The sequence below is a fragment of the Ricinus communis genome, chromosome 5 (assembly GCF_019578655.1).
Source record: "Ricinus communis isolate WT05 ecotype wild-type chromosome 5, ASM1957865v1, whole genome shotgun sequence".
Lineage (NCBI taxonomy): Eukaryota > Viridiplantae > Streptophyta > Magnoliopsida > Malpighiales > Euphorbiaceae > Ricinus > Ricinus communis.
In genome coordinates, this window is record NC_063260.1 from 21,331,391 (window position 1) to 21,352,399 (window position 21,009).

Genomic DNA, 21,009 nt, shown 5'->3' on the forward strand with positions numbered 1-21,009 from the left:
AAATTTCTTTTCTGATAATAAAAGGATGCGTCTCTTTAAAATAGATTTGACAACGTTCATTGCTCTTTGAAATTTTAGAAAGCTCACACCATTAATGCCATTTTTATTCATTTGTTTTCATGTAAGATTCTTGAAAATGGGGCAGTAGTCATCATCTTATTTGAAAGTAAAATTTATGTTATGTCACGACGACATGTATAAGTTGGAATAGACTTTTAATTTAGAAGGAAATATAAAAAAGAAAACTCAATCAAATTTATCTAAGAAGTACCACATTAAAAGGTTTAAGTAGCACTTTGCCCCCTCAACTTGCAAGCGATGTCCAATTCACTCCAAATTGATTTTCCTTGTCATTTCACCCACAACATTTGCAAAAATGGTCACTTACACCCAAATATAAGAGATTGCAATACACACGCATCTAAAGGCAAGTGAGAAGTAAAAGAAATGCTAAAAATTATTTTAATTTATTTTTTCTAATTTTTTCCTTTTTCTAAATTTTTTACTTCACATAAACTCTTTCTCATCATTTTATTCAATATCAATCTTTCATCTAGAGTTTACCAATTCAATGATTCCAAACTCAGTCTTTAAAATGTCAATATTATATATAAAAACCTTAACAATTTTCAAATGCTTTAAAATTTAAATAAATTAATTAAATTTTTGTATTATATGTGGATTTCATGTATACCCATGAGCTAAATCACAAAAAAAAAAAAAAAGTTCTTGATGAGTTAATATTTATGATATATTGTATAATATGTTCGAGGGCTATTCGAAAAATAATGTTACCGGTCCATTATTCCATCCCAATATGCATCGCAACAATGGTGGCGAAGATGATGGCTATTTCAATGGTGATGGTTGGCCAAGGCTTATTCAATGGTGATGGTTGTTAAGCAATGGGGCGATGGTCGTTGATGATGGTGCGATGGCAACAATGGTAGCGACAATGATGGGTGTCAATGAAAATGACAACAATGGTTATTATCGAAAGCAGCGTCGATGTTGTTGGCAAAAGCAACGAGCAGTGCGATAATGTCGACCGTTGGCGACAATGAAGACCACTGGTGAAGTTGACGGTTGCTGGTAATTTATGTTCAAAGGAACTGTTTTTGTTAGGATATTAATTTTTTTCTTTTCTTTTGTCTTATATTTTCTTTTTTTTTTTTAGAAAATTCTTTTAACATTTTTATATTTCACCTTAATTGTTTTCTCTGTTTATCAACGCGTATCTCTCACATCTGCGCTTAAAGGCTGACTAAGGGGTAAATTAGCTAGTTTTGCAAATATTGTGGGTGAAATGACTAAGAAAGTTAATTTTGAGTAAATTAGATCTGCCTTACAAGTTGAGGGGGCAAATTGCTACTTAAACCCACAATAAAGACTTGAACTAAATCTTCATCATGAGATTTCAATTTTAAAGTCCATTAAATGAAATGGAGAAGTTTATTCTATGACGTATTTAAACTTTTTACCAACAAGGAAAGAAATTAAAATTAGAAAACCTTACACGAGATAATTGAAAGAATGTAAGCAGCCACGACCCAGAAGCTGGGCACAAAATCAAGTCAGCATTAACTTGTTTGATTTTTTTGCTTATTACATCATATAATTTGGCATATATTAAGAACATTAAAATTTAAAAGTATATCTTTTTCTAAATGTAATACATCATTTATCCAACGACTGAACAAATATTAAAAAAAAATTAAAATTTGTATATTATTATTTTAAGTGTAAAAGCTAAAATTACAAATACATATTTTTGGGAGAATAAGTGATGAGGCTAGTAATGAACTTGACCTTTGATTGTACTGATTGCTGGAAAAGGAAAGAAGGAAAGAAAAATGTGGTTCCTAGGTTTCCTCAATCAAAGTTCATAAACCCGTACACATGCATTATAATCGTATAGGTCAAATGCTTCATGTCATCTAGATGTTTGAAGAGTATGAGCTATGCCATGGAGAAATTTAAATCTTTTACTCAAGATCGTTTTAGTTAAGATGTCAAACTACCATTTAATTGAAAATTGAAAATTTATAAGTGATGTAATAACAACGTAGTAAGTTTTGTACTTTTGATATGTTTTATTCATGAAATTTTTTTATTACAAATTTATTTTTAATTTGTACTTAATAAAAAAAAAGAAGTGGTCAGAAATTAAATTTGTAATATCATATTAACAATCCACTTTAATAAAAAAATATTTCAAGTATATAAACAAAGATAAAAAATAATATTTAATTTAATATATATATTTATTAATTTTAAATATTTATGTATGTATTAATCATTATAACAGTTATATATATATATCAATTTATTATTCAGTACGGTATATATACCTTGTGTAAATAAAATTATTTATTACTAATTATTTTCTAATGCGTTGCAATGTTATTATTATTTTAATTATAAATTAAATTGATAGATACAAATTAATAAAATATTTAATATTTAATATTAATTAATAAAATTTTAAAAATAATAATAAATTACCTATTTTTTATTTTTAAGATTTTGTAAAATTTTAAAATTTTATTAGTATAATAACATAAAAATATTTTAAAAATATCTATTAATTCATTATAGTATTATATGAATTAATACTATCAATAATTGATATTACTATTTTTAGATTAACAATTTATTATATAATTAAAAAATGAATTTATTATTGAATATAATATTAAAAATATAATTTTAGATGTTATTTTTAGAATTGAAATTATTATTCAATTAGAAAATTAATTTATTAGTTAATATAATATTAAAATATAACTAATATGTTATTTCTTAAGATAGGATTAGTATTGTTATTTGATTAGGAAACTATTTATTAGTTAATATAATATTAAAATATAATTTATTTTATTTTTTAAAATTAGAGTTGGTATTTAATTAGAAATATAACTTATTAATCAATATGTTAATAGAAAAAATTATAAAATTACACATCAGCTTGAATTTTATATGTTAAAAATAAATATACTTGTCAAAATAAAAATATCGTGTGTTAAAAAATTCATTATACATGTCAAAAGTTTATATATATATATATATATCAGCTTCATAAATATAATTATGAATTGGAATATCCAGCAAATTTGACCCAATTTAGTTATTAAAAATCGGATGCATACGGGCTGTGATCACTTCGACTTTAATGTAAAGCATTCAAAATTCAATTTATTTGAGGCCTATTTAATTCGATCCGACCAATACAAATATAAATACATTTAATTAATCCACATGTACTTTCATATTATCTTAAATCGAAATTAGAAAAGTAATTTAATTATTTATCTAATTTATGTATATAATCTTATTTCTAAAAAGTAATTAATAATAATTTATTTTAAATTAATCTTATATAATTAACTTTTCTATAATTCATAATAAAAATTATAATTAATAATTACATCATTATAATATTTATATTTATAGCATTTGATATTAGAAATCCTTATTAATAGAATTAAAATTCTAAATCTTATTTTCAATATAAATTTTATAAACATTGTTAATAATAAATATAACTGAATTAAATAAAATTGATTATAGTATTTTAATTATTTTATTAATTTGTATTGTAAAAATTAATATTATAAAATAAAATATATTTTAAGAAATAAATTATATAACATTAAGACAATAATATTTATAAGATTTTATCAAATAATTTAAATTAATCAGTTATCAGCTATTGACACTAATTACTACCTATATTATCAATCAAAACAAGTTTAAGTTAACTTAAAAATATACTTATTGTCACGGAAAAAGAAAGTAAATTTGAGCAAATAACGATTCTGGATTAATAGTAAAAGAAATTTGAGAGTTACGAGTCGGTGTCAACCATACATTTAATGGTCATGCGTGGTGCAAAGCCTGAATTTAGCAAGTAGGATCGGATAGGTGCACCAAACTTATTTTTGCATACTTCTATGTACCATAGGGTGTATGATACTTATTCCTTCTCATATTTGTATTGATGTCTTATTATTTATTTTTTATTTTTTATTGTCATTCTTCAAATTTCTACAAGTCATTTCCGTTTGTTTGTTCTTTATCCTGAACCCTTACTTCCTCAAGGTATGATTTTCCGCGGAGTTCGCGCGCAAAGTATCCCTTGTAGAAGTCTGCGGCGGTCATTGTTCTAAACCGTGCTGGAGTCTCTGGACTTATAACGCTTGGTGCTGGTCCTATAGTTCCATCAAATCTTGGACTGTAAAATGTGGCTATAGAAATCCTTTCTTTGATGGGGTTAACTGTTGCTCGGTGCTCGATGCTAGGATATATTCCATTGGTCATAATCTGACAGTATCATGAAAAATTTACTTGAACTCTTTTGAGAAAACTCTTGAAGTATATCTAGTTTAGCAGCTAATTGATAGTGTTTGAGATAGGCAGTTATCAATTACCTCTAAACTGTCTCCGATATTAATGACAAAAGCATCAGGAAGTGGTTTGACAGGAATCCAATTCCCATCTTTTCTTATTTGGAGGCCTTCAATTTCATTGACTTGGAGAAGGATAGTGAGGCCACCTGCATCAGAATGAGGATTAAGACCAATTACATGGTCTGGCTGTGGACATGGAGGATAGTAATTCATTCTCATTGACTGCCATCCTGCTTCATAATTCTCTTCTATTTCATGAAAGTTGATCCCAAGAGCTTTCGCCATCTGTTCAAGGATTCTCATTGCCAATATTCTTAATTCTGCCGAGTAAGCTTCCACAGTCTCAAGCAAAGAGGAAGCAGGTTAATATATAGACTTTAGAATGTTGGAATCTGGTACGGAGATAATGAGGAGAGTGAACCTGAAAGATGGTGGAAGAGCAGAAAAGACATGAGTCTTCCTCATATGGATTGGAAGTGTAATCAAGTAAAAAAGGTCAGCCCAATCAAGCTTCTGATCTTCAGACACAACAAAGTGTTGCCCAAATCCCTCCATTTGTCCTGGTTCTTGCCATAGCTTCTTCTTCTCTTCCATAGGTAGATTGAAGAGTTCTCGAAGCTCTATCTTCATTTTATCCACCAATGATTTCTTTGCTCCGTGGTTAATCACCTACGTAGAAAAATAAGGCTCAGGTTTTCAATGTTAATAGAGTTATCTTCAAAACTGTGTGTTTAAGAGTATAAGCACCCGTAAGAAGCCTATTGACCCAAAAAAAAAATAATAATAATAATAAGAAAAAAAGCTAATTAAGAATATGTAAACCTGAAAGGATGATTTTCAGGAAACCAGTACATGATATATATACCTGAAAGAAACCCCATTCTTTGCAAGCTCTGTCTAACTTGTTCAATTCTAAATCCACGGAATCTTCGGAGAGCAACTTTTGCATATCGATAACCGGAACTTGAAGTAAAGCAGCAGTGTTGGACAGGAGCGGAGGCTCGAGATCAGGACGAACATATTTTAGAGGAACTTGGGTCAGCAACTCCTTTGCCAGCTCCTGAACGCTAGGAACGGGGAGAGAGCTGCCAAGTTTTGTTGCATTGGCCTGGGCCATTTATCTATATAAGCTTTTAGAGAATGGGGAAAAATAGTTCCTCCTAGTATAATAGTTAGCTATCTGGAGTTTATAGTAGTACAGGATGCATAAGCTTTTAAATACATGTCCTTTTTATAGGAGACCTTTGTCTTTTTCATCTCTAATCTACAGCTCTCATTTTCATGGCCATCAACTTCATGTGTGGAATATGGACCAAAGATAATTCAACATGAATAGACCAAGTTTGCTAATAAAAGTTGCAGAAATAAACTGTTTTGCTCCAAAATTATATGTGAAATTAAAGACTTTCTGGGTGGTTGAAGATGTGAATGGGTTGAATGACATTGTTTCTTTCAGATGTTGTATTTCAGAAACTCAATTCCTTAACAATTTGATATAGGTGTAGAACCAGAGAAGTTTGGGGAAGTGTACCATCTTAAAATCTATTTTTGATGCAGGTGCAGAGCAATCTTTTACGCATACAAGTGTAATCCAATGCCTTTTACAATATAATGCATTTTGCAGTAAATAAGTCCAATTCACCATACTTTTAATTTTTCCTTTTCTGAGACAAAAGGAATTTAAGGAAATATTATATAGTTTTCTGACGTGGCAAACATATTACATGCCATTTCATATGGTATCAATTGAAAAAGAAAATATTAAAATACCTGTGTACTATTTTGGAAAAATTTTATTTTTAGCATAAGGCAATTTTATTTTAACTTTACCTAAATTTATTTCTCTTTTTTCATTCACTCTCACGTGTTGTTCCTTCTCTATTACCAATTAGGAGAGAAAGGAACGATAAAAGACGATGAAGAAGAAGAAGAGGAGAGTTTTGAATTAAGAAGATTCTTCTAATTCATGTCTAAAATTTGCAATATTTTGTTAACATAACATTAAAAGTTTAAAATGATTTGAATATTTTAAATTCATTTGGGCTCTATCAAATTTAATATTTTTCTAAGTTTATTAAAATTTTGAGTCGAGCTTAAAAAGATAGATATTCAGTCTAATATTGTTAAAGAATTTTTAATTTTGTTAAAGATTATATATATATTAGTTATAATAATAAAATAGGCTATATTTGTTTTCAAAATAATCATTTATTGATAATAAAAAGAAGTTTCAACTATTTAAATAAAGGATTGTATCTTTTAGTTTTTTTTTATTAGAGACTAAATTTTTTTATTTTATTTTCAATAAAGTAAAATATTTTGATCTAGTTTTTCTAAAACAACATTTTTAATTACTTGAAGCTTATTACTCTTTATGATTTCTTTCCAATTAGGTTTAATATTAATAGAAGTTGTTTTATTCTTATTTATATAACAAAATGAATATTATTTAAAAAATAATTATATTTTAAATAGCTAGAATATAATTTAGATTCAATTTGCATTTGAACTCGCCAAACTAAACTTAAACAGTGATATATTTAATAGGCTTTACTCATTTTTACTCCTATACATTTGCCATGAAAACTGACATGGACATTATTTTTAGAATATTATTTCTCCGATTGAGATGTATATAAGATTATGTCGAATTTAATTGTATATATACTCTTTATCTGAAAATAAACGTCAACTCTTTTCAATGACCTGTCACTCTATCCTAAACTAGAAAAATCTCTACCTAGATTTGGCATGTATACCATAATATATAAAAGAGTGGCACATGTGTATGCATAATTTACACTTTTATATTGGATATAGAGATTTTTTATCTAAACTTGTGTTATTCACTGATACCAAATGTAAAACACTCATATGCATATATCATTTTCTTATTAGTTGTGATATATACACTAGTTCTAGTTAAGAACTAGAACCTACCATCGTATGCTAAAACCTACCATCATATTGTATGAACAAGTTGGTAAGTGTGGTATAGTAAGTCAATGGTAAATCAGCAATTGTAGAATTTCAATGTTTTGACCCTTTGTATTATTTCAACAGATTTACGAGAGGATGATGTATAGTATGCCATAATAAACAAGTGTCCAATTATGTCCCTCCCATTTTCTATGACTCGATAATTCATTATTGTGGATACAAATTACTATAACAATTCATATCTTTTTTCTTTTCAATAAATGGCAAATGGTCAATTTTCAAGAGACGCATCAGCCTATCTCGATTAGGTTTGCACAACTTTAATACTCACATAACAATTTATCTTATTCATACATAAACATTAGAGATTTCACACATTTCATTTTGTTTGTCACACGAATAGCCAATTGTTTCCAACTTTCTCTTCTTTTTTTTGGAAGATTTTAATCTGATCTGTTAATTAAATCAAGTCCACTATTTAAAAAAATTATTTAATTCTGTCAAAAAAATTATTTAAATTATATTAAACAACTAAGTATTGATGATCCAAAATCTTCATATAAATATTGATTAATTATAAAGTTATAAATTATAACTCATAAAAATTTACTCTAAAACTACATATTCTTTATAATTTTATAATTAATTAATACTAATATCAAAATCACATTTATGAATTATTAAAGCAATTTTAGAAATTTAAAAATTAAAAAAAATTATCACCATTTTACCTATTTTATTATTATTTTTATATTTTTATTTTAATTAAATGCATAACTTTATTATTGTAATTAAATTGTATATTCAACTACTAAAGATTTTAATTTTAATTTTTCTTATTGTAATTGAATTTGCCATTTACTAATTTTAATTAAAATGAATATTAGTTATCAATTTTTTAAAATTTAAAAAGTCATATGATAAAATTGTAAAAAGAATAAAATTTATAATTATTTTTGTAATTAAGCAAAGATGATGTTCTTCACGTGACATCTACGTGAAATAGGTAAGCCAATTCCAGCATCATGTCAATAAAATTATATTGAATTTTATAATTGGTGCTTTGAATTGTAAAAAGCCGTAAAATTTATGTTAAAATTATCAAAATTAAAAAAATCATGTTAAAATAATTATTTTTGCGGTTAGCTATTTATATATATAGGAAGGAGAACTAAGTGAAGGGAATAATCAATCAATCAAACGCTACAACATATTCAACACTCATAACTACAAACTTCAAATGCAAAAGACTATCAAACTTTTTTCCTTCAAGCATTTCTTTTTATCTAAATTGAAGTTGATTGTTTTCGTATTTCTTTTCAGCAATCTTTATAACTCCTTAGATTATCAATGCAATTTCAATTTCTTTTAAACCTTTAATTTTAAGCTTTACGTTTAACTTTTAAATTATCATCTCTTTTTGTTTATAAATCCATCTATCGTTTAGTGTTTTAAGATCTTAGGAACTGCAATTTCTAGTTAAAAATAAATTAGTCAGGCGCATTAAACCAAACACATTTTACAGAGAATTATTACAATAAATATTAGTTTCATATATATTATAACGTGTGCCATTTGTGTAGTAGGAGTCCGCTCCATTGATTTCATGTTCTTCCCAAAGAGTCTCAATCGTCGTGGCATCCATATACCATTTTCCATCAAAGTTTGCTAGAAAATAATCTCTGGAAGTGTTCCCCAACCCTTATTCTCTTAAACAAAGGTGGAGACGGAGCTATAATGCCTGGAGCTGGACAAACTTCTCAATCCAATCTTGGGCTAGAGAATGTGGCAATTGAAAGCCTCTCTTTCTCTGAATTAACTGGAGCATGATGCTCAATGCTACGGCTGATTTCATTTGTTATAATCCGAATGATCAATTAATCATCTTAATTAGCAAAGAAAATGAAGAAAATTTCACCAACATGCACCATTTGATTAGTCATGCTTATAAAAAATATACTATTATTTTCTAAAATATAAAATCTTAAGTATGAATTCTCTTAATAATTTATTATATTTTTAGTGATGACTCTGAAGAATACAAACTAACCATTTTCTGTGAAGTGCACAATTAGTGGGTCATATCTATAGCCTCCATAATTGAAGAAAACAATACCTATTTTTTAAGAAAAAGATATAAAAATACCCTTATTTTATCAAATTTATATTATTTTTTTATTTTTACTGTATTAAAATATTAAAATACGGTTTTTAACCTTTTTTCAAAATTTCTCAAAAAAGCTCTTCTCCAAAATTATGATTTTAGTTGTTTTTTTAGTTTTTCTTTGATTATTTTTAGATAAAACAACTAAAAAACAACCATACCATAAATTTAAAAAAAAAAATTATTCTTTTTGAATATTTTTGAAAATTTCCCATTTTCTAATCCATATATAACCCACTCATTCAATGAAACTCTAAAAATTACTCTTTTCATTTGAACATAAATGTCACTTTAAAGAAATTTTTTTGTTTCAAATGAAATACCATTTTAAAAAATCAAGGAAACATCAATTACATTTTTTGAAATTTTACCCTCATTAAATGACAAGTGAAAGTATTAATAATGCAAAAGAAAGAAAAAAAATATAACAGAAAAGAAAATAATATTTAAATTGATTTTAAGTGTGTTATTATAAAAGGATATTTTAATCAATACAAGATAATTCTACTATTGCTAGTTAATAGGTTTCTTTTGATACTCAGCTTAGATGGCACCTATTCAAAATAGATTTTAAGAGTACTTCCTCATTCTATTGATAGAGATTCTTTTTTTTATTTTTTTACATATAATTAACGAACACATTCTCTTTCTAATAACTTGATTCAGTTCAAATGATAAAAAAATCAACTAACTACAAATAAAGACAAAGTGATTTTTTTGATAAAACTAAGGATAGTTTCTCCAATATTAATTACAAAACCATGAGGAATGATTTGTTTGCAAAGTCCTTTACTTCTTATTGTTATGTTAGGCACTTAAAAGGATTTTCGATTTTTCATCTTTTAAAAGAGAAAGATTTAATGATAAGAGTGTTTTCATTAGAATGGAAAATCTTTTCAGGACTCAAAATTCAAGTTACAATTTTTCTATTTCTCCTCGACTTGCAAATTCATAACAGAAGGCGGCAGATTTTATAGAAATCTCGATTTTCGACATTCACGACGGTCACTGTGACGCTTAGGGTCAGTGCAATAGTTGTAAATCATATGAAATTTCTGCGCCCATCGGATCCATTTTCGATCTTTAATGCCGAGTCCTTGAGTTAACCAAGCTTTATTTCCATTAGAATCGGTAGTCTGTACATTAAAGTTTCTGTAGTAGGCAGTAAAAGGAGCCTTTGACCAGTCAGTTTTTACCAGTCCACCTCTAGTCGCCCATTGGTCTGCATCCCATATGGTTGCATATACCCTCATCGGTTGGCTGTTGGCAAATGGGATTCCAATTGATTCTTGATTCTCGAACACTCTTATGGGAATGTAATCTACTAATATACTGCCACGAGAAACAATATTAATATACTGCCAAAATTTTGAGGTGATAGACATGGACGTTGGTAAGCTATAACTCATGAGATTAACAAAGAAAAAAAAAAAAAAGTAAAAATCGCTCTAAGGTGAAGCAACATTATCTTACATGATTCGTTGAGGGTTCCAAATTACAGAGTACGTGTGAAAATCCTTTGTTGGATCAAACCAGAGGTCAAATTCTTGTTCCTTAGCCCCTTTCCCTTTGACGTAGACATTAGTATGCAAGGTGTAGGGAGACCCACTTAGGTTCCCCAGGAACTCGAGATCAATCTCGTCATGTGTTGGCCCCGGATCAGATGACAACTGCATTACCAAGAAAAAATGGTAGAAAACGGAAGTTACATTACGGATCTAATAAGAGACGCTCAAAAAAAATAATAATGAGTTCATTACATAGAAGGTGGTGACGGTGCCTGCCGAGTTGCCAGGGACAAGCTTCATTTGCACATCAAACCTTCCAAAGAGATATTCTTTATTGGATTGGAAACCAGAGCCAGAGTCCTTGTCAAGGGTAAGCGAGAGAAGATTTCCTCCATCCATTATCTGGCCGCGACCACTGCCCCATGTTATGTCCACATCCTGATAGAAATTACCCGCACAAGCAGCAGCAAGGAAAGAACTCGCAAGAATGCAAAGCAGCAAAAATGTTGCCATGTTTCTGAAGGAGAAAAGTAACAAAGAGAATGGGAGATACGAAAATCATTGGCTCCCCATCTCCTGACAGACCTCACCAACCCCTTGGACCTATGTCCCTAAAGGAGTTCTTCGTGAAGCCTTTATATATATAGGTAATTAAGGGCCGACTTACAAGATACAATTTACATGCTATATATAGGAGATTATACGCAACTACAGCTAATTAATCATATCCATACAATCCAAGAAAATAGATAATTAATGATGGCAGGCATTCGCAATAAGCGGATTTTGAAGATAACATAGCGTAAACAAGTTTATTGGAAAGTTTTGCATAAAGCTTAATAACGGTATCCATCAAACAAGGGGATTATTTCATTAACGGATCAGAATGAAACTATTCCTGCACCAGTTCTGTTTTATGTATTTGGTAATGCGATGACCAGCATAGCTTGTTCATTATACATAGCTAGGACACGGTAGCCTCCATATAAAGAAAATTGTTTAGATAAAATGCTAGCTCAAGGTCGACAAAAGGAACATTACACCGTAAACTTTATGTTTTGACTGGTTTGAAATAAATTACTGATCAGTTCTTACCCTGAACAGAGGTGTTCACGTGAGACTTAATGATCTGGGCTAACAATAGTAATAAAATGGAAAAGAGAATTAGTTTTACAACAGTAAAATTAAACGTGTACATATCTTACAATCCCATATTCAAGCAACAGACCTTTGCTTTTATTTATCTAAAGGAACCTAGATCGCCGACACTCACGTGGACGACCTTGAGAAAATCGCTTATAATCTGTGCAATAGTTGTAAATCATGTAATACTTTTGCACCCATCTAAGTCTTCTTCGACCATCAGCATCGAGCCCTTGAGTTTGCCAACCGCCGCTAGAAGTAGGATTCGTAGTCTTTGACGAACAAGAAGACAGACCTGAAGACCATAAGCATGCATTGGCTCTGAAGTTTCTGTAGTATGCTATGAAAGGAGCCTTTGACCAATCTGTTTTTACAAGCCCACCTCTTGTTGCCCACTGATCAGCATCCCAGAGGCTTGAGTAAAGTTTCATGGGCTGGTTTTTAGGGAATGGAACTCCAATTGATTCTTCATTTTCGTATACTCGTATGGGGATATTGTCTACCAAGAAACTGTACATAGCAGCATGTTAGAAGATTATACAGATTTGACCTGGGACAATTATACATATTTGTTGTACTTCAGAATTCTTTGAAGGGGTGAGTCTTCGAGACCTAGTCTTCTAATTGTGCGGTTTATTCCCACAATCAATCCCTCTGTTTTTGATACTCACAACCAATAGTCGCAACTCCTTTGAGAGCAAAGTAATCACACGTTTAAAGAGGAAATTAATTTCAGAATGTGAACTCTTGCATTACATGTATATATATTCCATCATTGAATTACCAGTCCAATGGATAGTTTTACGTGAAGAATGTTAAGAGTTAAAAAGGAGAGAATTATAACTCACATGACGCGTTGGGGGTTCCATACAATAGAATAGAGATGAAAACTTTTAGTTGGGTCGAACCAGAGGTGAAACTGTTGCTCCCTATTTCCTTGACCTTGTGTATACACATTAGTATGTACGGTATATGGGTCCCCACTAAGGTTTCCCAAGAACTCAAAATCTATTTCATCGTGATAAGGCCCTTGAGACGATAACTGCAATAGAACTAATCATATCAGCAAAAAGTAAAACTTAACATTTTACGGACAAAGAAATTGTAGGGGCTTAAGGGACTTGCATAATAAGCAGTGACAGTTCCAGCAGAATTGCCAGTAACTAGTTTGATTTCCATGTCTATTCTTCCAAAGAGATACTCTTTCTTAGACTGGAAACCAGAGCCGGAGGCCTTGTCAAGAGTCAGGGAAAGAACATCGCCGCCAATTATCTTAGCACGATCACCCCCCCATGTCAAGTCAATCTCTTGGTTGAGATTACCTATGGCCAAAGCAGCCATGAAAGGACCCAGAAAGAAAGCAAAGGAAAACGACACTATTGAGAGCATGTAAATTGCCATTCCTGATCAGATATAATTTGATGGGTGGACTCTATGTGCTACTACTAGAAGGCCTTTATATATACAGGTGTTAAATAGGATCAGAACTAGCAATAATTCTAAGAGAGAATTTTATTTATTTAGATATTTTTTTGAATTGTGCTATTTAATTGTGGACGTGACTTCAGGATGCTTGAAATGGACTCTATACCAGACGCATAGAGCTGGAAATGCAATAGCAAAAGCTAGTAAATTTTGTTTGAAAGTAAGGGTTTAGAGTATAGTAGAGAACAGCTCGAGAGAACCTTTACTTAATTTTGATAAGTCGTTACGGCTATGGACCAGCCTCTAGTTCTGGTTTTTCTTTGTATTTATATGTATTACAAAACAAACAATAGAATTGCTGTTATGTTTTATTGTAGACATCTTGGTAGGATGTAACTAAATGTAACCTAACCTCCTAATTGAATCTTGCAAAATGACAAATTATTTAACATGAGGATTAGGTTAAGGAATGCAGCAGTTATTAATTTCTCTGGTCGGGTTTTAGCTGTTGAGTCCGTGAGTGTGTATAAGGATAAGATAGATAGATGCTGACAATCTTTCAGTCAAGATTGAAATTTCTCATTACTCTATGAGATTGTAGGTAAGGTACGTAGAGTTCCACCAAGTCAAATATTTTTGTGATGTTTTTGCCTCATTAGTTGCACTCACTCCAGTTTTTAATATGCGAAGAAAACGGGTGCAAACATCATATCTTCTCACTTCCTTTACTGTCTCTTCTAACCGCAAACGGTGGAAAACTTTTTGTGTTTTAAGATTTTGGATTCTGGTAATAAGAACCTCAAGATGGAGCAGAGTGATTTAAGTCTAAACTCTATAGTAAAAGGGTATTGCTATAATTGAGTGATTTCAATTGAGGATTAATGGTAAAATAAAATGTTAATTATTTACGTGTGTTTCGATATTGTTATATTGCTATGCCCAATTTTATAATTTTATGTGGCAATTTTAACCGATTAAATATTTGACTATATATATATAAAATGTTACATCACTCTATTTTGACCATAATAAAAAAAATTAGCTAAAATCATTATAAAATTGTCAAATCAAATAAAAAGTGTATGATCAAAATTATCAACACAAGTAAGCCTTCAACTTTTTTTTACTATTAATTGATATAGCCTAATGATCTCTCCAGATCTACTAATCCCATCTACCAAATTCAATTTTCTTTTACTAAAGTTGATGAATATATGGAAGCTTTCCATTTATCAACAGTTGATGAACTTGAAAAAGGTTGATGATTTTAAACAGGTAGCACAAAATAATAATATAAAGAAAATAAAAGATAACTGCAATTTTATCACATGACATGGTGCATAAGCAAGTAATAGCATCTAAATATCTATCCTATACAGTTTTATACAATTTATACTTACAAATCATGAAATTGTAATTAAGCTAATGGTTCTATATCTCAAAACAATATACTAACTTAGTTTTAAATAGTAATTACAAAGTTAATTTTAAGGAAAAAAGAATTTCAAATGTCTTAAATTTAATCTTAGCTTCCTTAGAACCATGCATTAACTTCCATCTTGATGACTGTTAAACCCTATTTTCATTTCTATTATGTATAAATACGGCATCAGAACAATGTCTTAGTTGTGTTTTATGATTGTTAATATCATTTTAAAGAAGAAAAAAATAGGCAGCAGGAACCCAGGTGACAGGCTCTTCATGGTGCAGACAAAATTCCTACTGGGCGAAGGAGAATAGAAATGGAGAATACATGTGATAGCTTTGTTTACATAAGAAGGATGGGTTTCGTATGCAAGTGGACCATCTTACATAAGATTTTGACAAAGGGAACAAAACAGTTTCCTTTTCTCTTTTCTCTTTTTCATCTTTAAGATTTAGGAAACTGCTGCGTAAAGTGGCTTTTTCCAACTCTTTCTTTTAGGTTACCTTTTTTCTTTCTTTATTTTTATACGCCATCAATTAAAAATACTATAAGGAATTTGTTTATTAAATGCGATTAAGAAATCATTTTTTAATTTCAATACAATAATCATATAAATTTATTTATAGAAGTTTACTCTTAGTAGCACATTTCACAGCTTTATATTAAAGATCAAAAACTTCTGAATGTTCAAGAGCAAACTCATACCGCCAAAGCCAAATCGTTGTGGTTGAAAATTTAATGTGATCACGGGTTTAATGGTTTTACGAAGAAAACAAAAAATAGATGACTTTTCTGGCTCAGGCAGACCATTTGAGCTCTGGAAACTGGAGAAAATTTACCATATTATTCAATCATTTCAGCGTTCAGAATGAACCATTTGTTGTTGGATTCTGATGCCTCTATTTAAGGCTTTAGGTAAGAAGATGTTCTCATGCAATCCCCTTATCCAATCAAAGTGAGCCTTTTTATTGGATTCTGATGTCTTTATTGTTGAATTTTTAATAAAGAAACAAGCCCAATTCAAGTGGGATTTTGAATTCTTAATTAAGTTTCCAAAAGGCCCAAAACCATCTTTTGTCATAAAAGTAAACTAGTTATTATAGTATGGGAAAAAACGAAAAAGTTTGGTAATTCAGATGTTTTCTGCATCTTCTATTCTCATGAAGTCAAGATATGACTTGCCATTCAGTTTTCTAGAGAAAAATTCCTTGAAATACTTCTCCAGAGGGACTTGCTTAAAGATTGGGGGATTATGAGGGCCAGTGAGGCTGGCTGCAGGACCTAACAAAGAGTCTAGCTTGGAGCTGTAAAATGTCGCAATGGATAGCCTCTCTTTAGTTGAATTCACTATTGCCCTATGCTCAATGCTCCTGTAAACACCATTGCTCACAATCTGCAAAAAGAATTGTTGAAAAATCATGATTGATAATGCTAACGCAAGAAAGAAATGGAAAGAAAAAGAAAAAAACTTATGTTAAGCTAGTTTCTCCATTTAAGTTTGTTTATGTTGTCCATGTTACATGATTAATACAATCAAGTAAGTTATGGAATACACTAATTATCCAGAACGAGCTAATTAAGAATGGTACCTCCATGATGTCTCCAATGTTGACAACAAAAGCATTTGGAAGTGGTTTAATGGAAACCCATCTGCCCTCTTTTCTGATTTGCAATCCTTCAGTTTCATTAAGCTGAAAGAGAATGGTTAAAGCATCAGCATCAGAATGAGGTGTGAATCCGATGGCCTTTTCTGGTTCAGGACATGGAGGATAGTAGTTCATTCTCATTGACTGAACACCATCACTAAATAGCTCTTTCAATTCCTTCTCATCCATTTTTAAAGCTTTCGCCATATGACCGAGAATTCCAATTGCTAGCTTTTTCACTTCATTAGAGTAAGTTTCCAAAGTTTCTCTGTAGCATAAAAAAGAAAACATGAAACTTCAAATCAAACTAATAGCTTTCTTACACATTTTATAGCCATTAAAAGGTGAGGCTGAAAAGGTGAAAGGAAAAAACCTGAGGTTTGGAGGGAGTTTATTAAAGAGGACATCTTTCCTGAGATTGAAAGGAAGGGTTGTAATGTAAAACATATCTGACCAATCTAGTTTTTGCTCATCTGAAACTACAAAGAGCTGCCCAAACCCTTCATGGTTTTCTGGCTGCTGCCACAGCTTTTTCTTCTCTTCATAAGGAAGTTTGAAGAAATTCTCAGTTTCCAACTTGAACACCTCCAGCAAAGTAGTACTCACCCCATGGTTCACAAGCTGCTTTTATCAAAATTTAACTAAGTATTAAAGAGTACACCCAATTTTATCATCAGGAATATCAAATGATAAGACTAGTTATTTTAGTACAATCATTAATTGTTTTTATTTAACAGAAAATGACAAACCTATTAAGCTTATGTGCTTACCACCTGCATCACTGGCAGAGAAATCAACATACCTTTCTTATTTTGTACATTGATAAATAAATTTTGTACATTGATAAATAAATTTTGTACCTTTTGTTCCATTTAAATACATCATGAACCTCACTGCTTATCATACACTAAGAACACCCTTTATGTTATTCCTTCTTCTTGCCCCTAAACTATAAGGTCATGTTAGGATTTATTTCAATCAAAAACTGCCTATGACGGTTTGACAATTTGGAGTACCAAATATCTAGCAAGTATATACGTACCTGAAAGAAACCCCATTCTCTACAAGCTAAGTGCAGCCTCTCCAACTCCAAATCTACAGAATCTCCAGCATTCAATCTTTCAAGATCAATGACCGGAACGCATAAATGCGACAACCCATCAACAGAAATAATCGGAGAATCCTGATTGAGTCTTGCATACCGGGTTGGGATTTCGATGAGGGAAGCTTTAGCAAGCTCTTGAACACTAGGTACTATAATAGATTTTCCAAAATTATCTGCTTCTAGTGATGTCTCCATTAGCATAAATATGTTCCAAAGCAGGTTTTTTTTTTTTTTCTCCTTTCTTTTTGGGCCTTCCAGGCGAGTCTCATAAAAGAAGCAGAGAGAGATGGATCTCCTTTGTGATAAAAATGCAGATGTTGTCAGTACAAAAATATTGTTGTCTCTTAGCTGTGGATTAAATTGTCTTTATTGAGCCTAGTTTATAGAGCTGTTGGAATACCTAGGTTGGATCTTAACAAGGGACCCCTTGACTGGTACTTTGACAGATTTTCCTGAGTTAACTGGTTGCAGTGATGACTCCATTAGCAGAATTATATGCTCAAGTTGTGCAGCTATGTTATGTTTTATTTTTCAAATTCTAACAATACCAAATAATAAGTTAATCGTAAATATGAAACAATTTATTTTGTATCATTACCAATATCTACCCTAATGATATTAATTCTACATCCCTCAATCTAAATATGCTATTTTCATGACCTTAAATTCAAGTATTTATTTATTTCTTAGACTTGCACATTTATGGCAAATTATGCCCTGCACCCCGATCTACTTTGAAGTGTGGTCTGGATGCAGGGCCCACGTGTGGGTGGGAGTACTGTTTCTTTTTTATATTTGAATTTATAATAAAATTAATTATTATATATTCTTTAAATTTTAAGTAAATATTTTTATCTAGCATTGTATAATTATTATAATTATTTTAATTTTTAATTAATCTAAATTGAATTTATAAATAAAATTAGATAGAATTTTTAAAATTTTATAAATTTTTGTAATATTTTATAAATAATAATAAATTAAATATTTTAATATCTTTCTTAATTATCTTTATACATAAATTTAAATTGTATACGTTAAAAATAAATATACATGTCAAAATGTATTAAATTATATTATCACATGCAAAAGAAAACTTATATTTCAAAATTTAATATATATATATATATATATATATATATATTATAGGTAAATAAAATTTAAAAATTAATATAATTTGTAATAATTTTTTAATTTTTTCAATTAGTCACACTTGGATAATTAAAAATAATATACTTTCGGTAAATGATAAAATAAATTATCCATCAAATTAATATAATATAATTTTTAAAAATTTTCATATATTAAGATTTTATATTATTAGTATAAAACTAATTTTTTACACATTTGATAATTTTAAAATTTTTATCAATATGTAATTGATAATTCCATAACCGAAAGTGTTATATTTTTATAAGGAATATTAATATTTATCATTTATAGGATAATATTCATTGTTTACTGTAACGATGTTCATTTTGTATTCTGTTAATTTTTAAGTGCTCATTATTTTAATGAAGAATATGCATCATTTATAATCTATATATTCATTAATTTATTGTTGTTAATTCAGTAATTATAACCTTATATATATTTTTTAAATTACTATGAAATATTTATTTTCAGATGAAAATGATATTGATTCTTTACAAAAATTAGATTCATTATTTTTGGGATGCATATTGAAATATTTTTTATAATTAATATAAGTATTCATTATTTATATACATAATATTCATTAGTTTGTTAATTAATATTTATTATTAATGAATATTATATTTATTAATTTATCAAACATACATTTATAACATAAGTATAATATAAATTGTCTTTACAATTAGTAGTTAGTAAACGAGAAAAAACATCAAACTAAAATTATATTATAAATATTTATATTGTGGTATAGATATATTTTTAATAAAGTAAAAGTAATAAACAATAAATATTTAACATTTATATTAAAATAATAATATTCAGAACATATTTAATGAACATAAATTAATAAATATCAATTAAAAAAATACATGTGTTACAACTAACCGCACCACATTGTTGAGGGTGCATGACATAAGACCCCACATTATGGGTTGACCTTAGCTCAACCAGGCTGAGTGAGGTCCAGAAGAGCAATTCAGGCTAATCCAAACCTCTTAAATTCTATGGTGAGGAAGATAGGGCAGACCCATGAGCAACTCTAAAGGCTAAGGCAACTTTGAACTGTATTACATGCTTACTGGGCCTGAATATGGGTACCAACCTTGGCCCAAGGCCTGAATACAAATTTTTATTTCCAGAACAAGTAATAGGCACATTACAGGAGTTAGTTATATCATGAACCTAAGTATATTTACCATTATATACCTTGCAACATTAACGCGTGTAGTCCCCTGTGTTTTTTAAGAAAAGTGAATTTAATTGAAGATTTTTTACCTACCATCAAAACAGACAAATCGCGAGTTCAGTACACAATTTTTTACTTCAACTAAGATACACAAATGTCTTCTTCGATACTACAAAATTAACTTTCTTTTTATTTTTTTGCATTTTTGTTTCATGTACACTCTTTCCTATTTTTAAAATTACAATCTTTATGATTTATTTAGTTTTCAATTTTAATCTTGAAATTTCTGCAAATCTCATTGTTATATAAACAGATTTATATTTATTTGACATGACATTTCAATACAATCACGTAAATTGTTTGCAAAAGCAATAGTAAGAATATTAAAGAACCTATGACATAAAGCTTATAGAACTAAAGTCTATAGTTGAAAACCAAATATTTTATATAGATTTTTGTTATTGATGAATATATTATTTATTTTGTATAAAACAAATCTTCCTTTAAAACATTTTATGTATTTATGATGAACTTTTGATTATAATGAATCTCAAATTATATTTTAATGAACCTGTTGTTTATAGATAATAAATTCGTTCATTTAACCTGTGAATACTAATTTATTTTTATGCACATATAACATGTTCATTACTTAAAACTTTTATATTCATTTGTTAATGATATTATGTTTATTATACTACAAAATTAACATATTCCATTTCATAAGTAAACCTGTTATTAAAATTATGAATAACATGGCCAATCTATGGTTCATATATAATGAACCTCAATGTGCTACAAAATGAACTTTTTTCATTTCAAAAATAAAACTGTTATTAAAATTATGAATAAAATAATGAACCTATTGTTCATATATAATGATCTTCAATGTGCTGCAAAAT

The 21,009-nt window shown here is 29.3% G+C and overlaps 4 protein-coding genes across 4 annotated transcripts; all 4 read right to left on the reverse strand.

The window, feature by feature from the left end:
* Window positions 1-3,822: 3,822 nt before the first annotated feature.
* On the reverse strand, window positions 3,823-5,594 carry LOC8284044 (protein SRG1). Its single transcript, XM_048373785.1, has 4 exons — window positions 5,275-5,594; window positions 4,809-5,078; window positions 4,431-4,751; window positions 3,823-4,323 (listed from the first exon to the last, which is right to left on the reverse strand). Exons 1-4 carry the CDS (start codon window positions 5,524-5,526, stop codon window positions 4,048-4,050), a joined length of 1,119 nt encoding a protein of 372 aa, XP_048229742.1. The 5' UTR covers window positions 5,527-5,594; the 3' UTR covers window positions 3,823-4,047.
* A 4,775-nt stretch (window positions 5,595-10,369) lies between these two features.
* LOC8284045 (xyloglucan endotransglucosylase protein 1) lies at window positions 10,370-11,614 on the reverse strand. Its single transcript, XM_002519721.3, has 3 exons — window positions 11,274-11,614; window positions 10,987-11,183; window positions 10,370-10,845 (listed from the first exon to the last, which is right to left on the reverse strand). The coding sequence occupies exons 1-3, from the start codon at window positions 11,532-11,534 to the stop codon at window positions 10,485-10,487; spliced, it is 819 nt and encodes a 272-aa protein (XP_002519767.1). The 5' UTR covers window positions 11,535-11,614; the 3' UTR covers window positions 10,370-10,484.
* A 554-nt stretch (window positions 11,615-12,168) lies between these two features.
* LOC8284046 (xyloglucan endotransglucosylase protein 1) lies at window positions 12,169-13,679 on the reverse strand. The gene is made up of 3 exons (XM_015719491.3): window positions 13,290-13,679; window positions 13,013-13,206; window positions 12,169-12,674 (listed from the first exon to the last, which is right to left on the reverse strand). Exons 1-3 carry the CDS (start codon window positions 13,563-13,565, stop codon window positions 12,266-12,268), a joined length of 879 nt encoding a protein of 292 aa, XP_015574977.2. The 5' UTR covers window positions 13,566-13,679; the 3' UTR covers window positions 12,169-12,265.
* A 1,755-nt stretch (window positions 13,680-15,434) lies between these two features.
* Window positions 15,435-18,215, reverse strand: LOC8284047 (protein SRG1). Its single transcript, XM_002519723.4, has 4 exons — window positions 17,704-18,215; window positions 17,035-17,282; window positions 16,605-16,929; window positions 15,435-16,408 (listed from the first exon to the last, which is right to left on the reverse strand). Exons 1-4 carry the CDS (start codon window positions 17,965-17,967, stop codon window positions 16,148-16,150), a joined length of 1,098 nt encoding a protein of 365 aa, XP_002519769.3. The 5' UTR covers window positions 17,968-18,215; the 3' UTR covers window positions 15,435-16,147.
* Between the last annotated feature and the right edge of the window lie 2,794 nt (window positions 18,216-21,009).

What these genes read in the sequence shown, in the direction of transcription:
- LOC8284044 (XM_048373785.1), bottom strand. Translation starts at nt 5,526, where the DNA reads ATGGCCCAGGCCAATGCAACAAAACTTGGCAGCTCTCTCCCCGTTCCT. An exon ending in AAGAATGGGGTTTCTTTCAG is followed by an intron (nt 5,079 to 5,274) that starts GTATATATATCA and finishes TTTTCTACGTAG; the next exon opens with GTGATTAACCACGGAGCAAA. An exon ending in TCACTCTCCTCATTATCTCC is followed by an intron (nt 4,752 to 4,808) that starts GTACCAGATTCC and finishes TCTTTGCTTGAG; the next exon opens with ACTGTGGAAGCTTACTCGGC.
- LOC8284045 (XM_002519721.3), bottom strand. Translation starts at nt 11,534, where the DNA reads ATGGCAACATTTTTGCTGCTTTGCATTCTTGCGAGTTCTTTCCTTGCT. An exon ending in GCACCGTCACCACCTTCTAT is followed by an intron (nt 11,184 to 11,273) that starts GTAATGAACTCA and finishes TTGGTAATGCAG; the next exon opens with TTGTCATCTGATCCGGGGCC. An exon ending in TGGAACCCTCAACGAATCAT is followed by an intron (nt 10,846 to 10,986) that starts GTAAGATAATGT and finishes TTCTCGTGGCAG; the next exon opens with TATATTAGTAGATTACATTC.
- LOC8284046 (XM_015719491.3), bottom strand. Translation starts at nt 13,565, where the DNA reads ATGGCAATTTACATGCTCTCAATAGTGTCGTTTTCCTTTGCTTTCTTT. An exon ending in GAACTGTCACTGCTTATTAT is followed by an intron (nt 13,207 to 13,289) that starts GCAAGTCCCTTA and finishes GTTCTATTGCAG; the next exon opens with TTATCGTCTCAAGGGCCTTA. An exon ending in TGGAACCCCCAACGCGTCAT is followed by an intron (nt 12,675 to 13,012) that starts GTGAGTTATAAT and finishes TGCTATGTACAG; the next exon opens with TTTCTTGGTAGACAATATCC.
- LOC8284047 (XM_002519723.4), bottom strand. Translation starts at nt 17,967, where the DNA reads ATGCTAATGGAGACATCACTAGAAGCAGATAATTTTGGAAAATCTATT. An exon ending in AAACTCCCTCCAAACCTCAG is followed by an intron (nt 16,930 to 17,034) that starts GTTTTTTCCTTT and finishes TTTATGCTACAG; the next exon opens with AGAAACTTTGGAAACTTACT. An exon ending in ACATTGGAGACATCATGGAG is followed by an intron (nt 16,409 to 16,604) that starts GTACCATTCTTA and finishes TTCTTTTTGCAG; the next exon opens with ATTGTGAGCAATGGTGTTTA.